Source organism: Catharus ustulatus, chromosome 1, assembly GCF_009819885.2.
Source record: "Catharus ustulatus isolate bCatUst1 chromosome 1, bCatUst1.pri.v2, whole genome shotgun sequence".
Taxonomy (NCBI): domain Eukaryota; kingdom Metazoa; phylum Chordata; class Aves; order Passeriformes; family Turdidae; genus Catharus; species Catharus ustulatus.
In genome coordinates, this window is record NC_046221.1 from 152877408 (window position 1) to 152882693 (window position 5286).

Sequence of the window (5286 nt, forward strand, 5' to 3'; positions counted from 1 at the left end):
ATCCCTGCTAGTAATTTTTTTTTTTTTTACTATGTTTACTTCCGACCTCTCCGTGAGCGGCTCGTAGTAAAAGACAACAAAAAAATAGTAAAATAAATAAAAAGGGCTGCGGAGCGCGGCATCGCTTCTGCCGGCGCAGCTCCCTCCCTCCCTCTCTCCGTGCGTCCCTCCTTGCGGGGAGGCGGGCGCAGAGCGCGGCCGCGGATCCGAGCGCAGCGCGGAGCGGAGCTGCCCCCGCAGCGCGCCCTCCCGCGGCCAAGTGCGGAGCGTGCGCGCTGCCGGGGGCGGGGGGAAGCGGGGACCCAGCTGCGCCCGCCCCGCGGCCGCTCCCGCCCGCCCCTTCTCTCGCCGGTGCTTTAAAGGAGGAAAAGCAACTAAACTTCTATTGTACCGGCCAGCGCGCCGCGCCGCCCCGGACCAGCGACCGACCGCGCCGGGAGGCGGCTGCTCCGCCGCTCTGTGGGGTTTATCAAACCGTGGTGGGAGGAAGAGATCTACATTCTCCCGGCGTTTTGTCTAAATTTTTTTTTTCTTTTTGAAATTTTTTCCCCGTCCTTCCCGGCGGTTCTCTTTATCATCTATCCATTTTCTCTTCGTTGTTGCTGTACCGCCTGCAATAATCGCCTCGCTTCGTCTCGCAGCTGGCGCGTTGGAGAAGCCGGTGAGTTGCGGGGCTCTTCGCTTCCCATCACTCGATTCCCGCGGTTGTGGCGTTTGGATTGACACGGGCTGGTGACACCCGGGCTGCTGGCGGAGCTGCGATCCACGGACGTGGATACCGACGGACGCTCTCCTCTGCCGGGGCTCCGGCGTTCCCATCCTTTTTCTTGAGCTCGGATTTTAATTTAATTCTTTTGGGGGGAGGGGAGCATTTGCTTCTGGCGTATGCGCGGGCAGGGTATGATTGTTGCATATATTGCTGGTATGCATATACATATATATGCGGGTATATATGTATATATGACAAGATTTGGCAAAGTTTGCCAAGGTCGCTGCTTGTCCCCGCGCAGTGCCAGCACGCCCAGGTGGGTGGCTGAGGAACAGCCCGGCTCCCGGCTGGAAGCCGCCGGGCGCTCGGCACCCCTTCCCGCCGGGACACGGGATAGGGATAGCGCTGGGGTGCCGGGAGAGGAGCTCCGTGCCGGAGCCGTGCCCCATGTGAGCGGCGGCGGCGGGGAGCTGAGCTGAGCTCAGTCGAGCCGAGCTTAGCCAAGCCGGGCGGCTGGGCTGCCGCAGCCCCTCCGGGGGAGCGGGCAGGGTGGTCCGGGAGCCGGCAGCCCACCCTTCGCTGGGTCAGGTCGTGCCGCCCCGTTGTCCCGCTGCACTGAGAACGGCGTGAAGGAGGGTGGTGTGCTTTTTTTTTTTGTTGGTTTTTTTTTTTTAATTTTTATTATTACCGTAATTATTAGCTTTTTTTTTTTTTTTTAAACTAAATCCGACTGCGCATTTCCCTGCCGGTACAGCGTGGGGAGCCGGGAGGGAGCGCTGCGCGCCGGGGGTCCGGTAGCTCCGCCGCAGGCGGGGGGAGCCGACCCCCAGCGCTCACCCGGCGCCCCTCTCCCCTCTCCCTCCCGCAGGCACCAGCCGCCGCGATGCCGCTCAGCGCCGGCTTCTCCAGCAAGAACTACGACTACGATTACGACTCTGTGCAGCCCTACTTCTACTTCGAGGAGGAGGAGGAGAACTTCTACCTGGCGGCGCAGCAGCGGGGCAGCGAGCTGCAGCCCCCCGCCCCGTCCGAGGACATCTGGAAGAAGTTTGAGCTGCTGCCCACGCCGCCCCTCTCCCCCAGCCGCCGCTCCAGCCTGGCCGCCGCCTCCTGCTTCCCCTCCACCGCTGACCAGCTGGAGATCGTGACCGAGCTCCTCGGGGGGGACATGGTCAACCAGAGCTTCATCTGCGACCCGGACGCAGATGTCAAGTCCATCATCATCCAGGACTGCATGTGGAGCGGCTTCTCCGCCGCCGCCAAGCTGGAGAAGGTGGTCTCGGAGAAGCTGGCGTCCTACCAGGCAGCCCGCCGAGAGGGGTGCTCCGCCGGCCGCCCCGGCCCGCCGCCCTCCGCGCCGCCGGCACCGCCGCCGGGGCTGGCCGCGTCCCCCAACGCCTCCGCCAGCCTCTACCTGCACGACCTGGGCGCCGCCGCCGCCGACTGCATCGACCCCTCGGTGGTGTTCCCCTACCCGCTGAGCGAGCGGGCCCCGCGGGCCGCGCCGCCCGGCGCCAGCCCCGCGTCCCTGCTGGGCGTCGACACGCCGCCCACGACCAGCAGCGACTCGGGTGAGTGGGACCCACGCGTGTCGGGAGGGCGTGGGAACCCGCGCGGCGCCAGGGCTTCCCGGGGCGCAGCTGCAAGGCAGCATCCCCTTCCCTCCTCAGCTCCCTTTTGCCCCCCTCCTCGCGTGCGATTTTTTTTTTTTTTTTTTTTTTTAAATGCCACGTTTGCGAGGCACGGAGAGTCCCAGCCGGCTTATTTCCTGGAAAACCAGCCCAGTTTTTCCTCCGGGGAATAAGGGAGCGAAAAGCGGGGGGGAAAAAAGTATAAAGAGAAGTGTAGGAGGGATAAACTTTCATCATGGGGTCCCGATAAGGCTCCCGGTTTCACCCGTGGGCCGGGAAGGAGTTAACTCCAGCCCGAGAGCCGCGGGCAGAATGTGCAGTCGGGGAGGTGCTAGTGAAAGTGTCTGCAGGGGAGTGAATGGGGCTGGGAAAGTTTTAGAAATGCTTCCTTAGGTATGTGACAGCGGGTTCCGCTCCCTCGTAAATCTGGTTTCTACCCAAAGCACTACAGCCTTCCCTTTTTCCTCCTTTTTTTTTTTTTTTCCTCTTTTTTTTTTCCTTAAAACTCCCTCCTATTTTCCACAAATTAACAGATCAAGAGAGATTCAGAAAATGCCTCTGAATACCCATGTGTGTTAAGTAAGCTTTCTTTTAAGGCGTGGCCAAAGCCTTCTAAATCCATAATTAAGGGCAGCTTGAGTCTGGGAGCTTTATTGCGCTGTACTGCTGACAACCGAGGTTAAACTTTCCTACTATCTTTCATGCACTCGGCATTACGCAAGATCATTACAACTTTTGAAATCAGGGAGCCAGGGTTTGGACTGCAGTCCATGTGTCCTATTGCACTTGGAGCATTGCTTCCTTAAAGGAAAGGCTCTTGGGGAAAGCTGTGTCTAGCATCATGAAATGGATTTAAGGAGAGTTTGTCATTGGGTTCCTCATTGTGCAACTCAGAGTAGCCTTGCCTTTACATACAGTTGTCTTGAGAGTGCCTGCATACAAGTTATGAGTTTTTAATTCATTTTTTCTTTTTTTTTTTATGGCAGAAGAAGAACAAGAGGAAGATGAGGAAATCGATGTTGTTACATTAGCTGAAGCAAATGAGTATGAATCCAGCACAGAGTCCAGCAGCACAGAGATGTCAGAAGAGCACAGTAAGCCCCACCACAGCCCGCTGGTTCTCAAACGGTGTCATGTCAACATTCATCAGCACAATTATGCTGCTCCTCCCTCCACCAAGGTTGAATACCCAGCTGCAAAAAGGCTAAGGTTGGACAGTGGCAGAGTTCTCAAACAGATCAGCAACAACCGAAAATGCTCCAGTCCGCGCACGTCAGATTCAGAAGAGAACGACAAGAGGCGAACACACAACGTCTTGGAGCGCCAGAGGAGAAATGAGCTCAAGTTGAGTTTCTTTGCCTTGCGTGACGAGATACCCGAGGTGGCCAACAATGAAAAGGCTCCCAAGGTTGTCATCCTGAAAAAAGCAACAGAGTACGTTCTTTCCATCCAGTCGGATGAACACAGACTGATTGCAGAGAAAGAGCAGTTGAGGAGGAGGAGAGAGCAGTTGAAACACAAACTTGAGCAGCTAAGGAACTGTTGAGCATAGGAACTATTGAGCATCACTTAGAATAATGCAAACTAGACTGAAACTATGATAAAATATTAATGATTCTAATATCTCTCATGAACTACAGAGTCCATCAAGTATGGAACTATTGCAACTGCATGCTGTGCGATTTAACTTGAGACTACACAACCTTGGCTGAATCTCCCAAGGGTTTGGCCAGAACCTCTAAACTGCCTCATAATTGATACTTTGGACATAAGGGATGATGGGACATTCTTCATGCTTGGGGATGAACTATTCGATTTTTTTTCTTTTAAAATTTTGTATTTAAGGCATTTTTTCATACAAGAATCCAAAAGAAAAAAGTTGTCCCCAGTTTGCTGTATATATTTACACATCATATTGCCATGTAAATACCTTTAATAAAGCCTTTATAGAAAAATGTGCAACATTAATACGCAACAGTTGTGGCAACTGGATTTATACTTGTCTTGAACTTCTGTGCCATAACATTTCACAATTTTGTTTTTTATTTAAAATGATTTTTATTTTGTTTTTAGATAAATAAATATTTGCCCAAAATATAATTAGTTAAATCTTGTGTAAAGACTTCACTTTGTCTCCTACTATTGCCATTAGCTGTCTATTTCCATGACATTCCTTTTCCTTTCATCCTGGCAGTGATCTGACTGAAGTCAAAGGGGGGTTGGATGAGGGGAAATGGTGATCATTTTGCAGCTTTGCAGGGACTAGTTTCTTGCTCCCACTCCATGTCTCAATTCAAGTGGATGAAACTGTTGGTGTGATGTGCCCTGTCAGTTCAGCTTGCCTTGCCACCAGGTCCTCCATGCAGGTGCTGGTAGCAATGCCTGTGCTGGTCGTGGTCATCTGCCTGCTGAAAGTAAAGCTGGAGTGGTGTATTTTCTCACTGATCACCCCAGTATATAGGCTCTGCATTCCTTCCACATACATATAATTACATTTTGAGGGCATGACCTTCATTCTGCGCTAGGGACATAGCCATGTGCTTTGAGGGCTGCTTTGTAGTAAGCTCACCTTAATTGCTTCCTGTTTGATTTTAACAGAAGTTAAAGAGGATAAGAAAATAAACTGAGATGGTGAGTGTTGAAGTGGTTAAAACAACAGAGCGGTTTCCCTTTTTAAGTGCTGAAATCAGCAGAGCCAATCTTCTTGGTCAAACACCTTAACACTTTATTAATGTGAATAGTTACTTGGGATTTCAAGGGATACAAAGTTCAAGGACACAGAAAAGGGAGCAAAGGAAAAGGAGAGTTATTTCTCACTTGAAGAATATGCTCAGACAGATTCCTAACATTTGCCAGACATTAAATAATATTTGCATTCAGGACTTGTCTCATGATCACCTTCTGATGGGCCATAAGTTACTTGCTTGCCACAACTCCAAAGATTAG

At 52.3% G+C, this 5286-nt stretch overlaps 1 protein-coding gene across 1 annotated transcript; it reads left to right on the forward strand.

Moving 5' to 3' along the window:
• The first annotated feature begins 403 nt into the window (after positions 1-403).
• Positions 404-4440, forward strand: MYC (MYC proto-oncogene, bHLH transcription factor). The gene is made up of 3 exons (XM_033082876.1): positions 404-661; positions 1578-2280; positions 3327-4440. Exons 2-3 carry the CDS (start codon positions 1593-1595, stop codon positions 3884-3886), a joined length of 1248 nt encoding a protein of 415 aa, XP_032938767.1. The 5' UTR covers positions 404-661; positions 1578-1592; the 3' UTR covers positions 3887-4440.
• The last annotated feature ends 846 nt before the right edge of the window (positions 4441-5286 follow it).

Bases quoted from the DNA above. Each gene is read 5' to 3' on its own strand.
- MYC (XM_033082876.1), top strand. From the start codon at position 1,593: ATGCCGCTCAGCGCCGGCTTCTCCAGCAAGAACTACGACTACGATTAC. The intron at 2,281-3,326 runs GTGAGTGGGACC...TTTTTATGGCAG, and splicing joins CACGACCAGCAGCGACTCGG to AAGAAGAACAAGAGGAAGAT.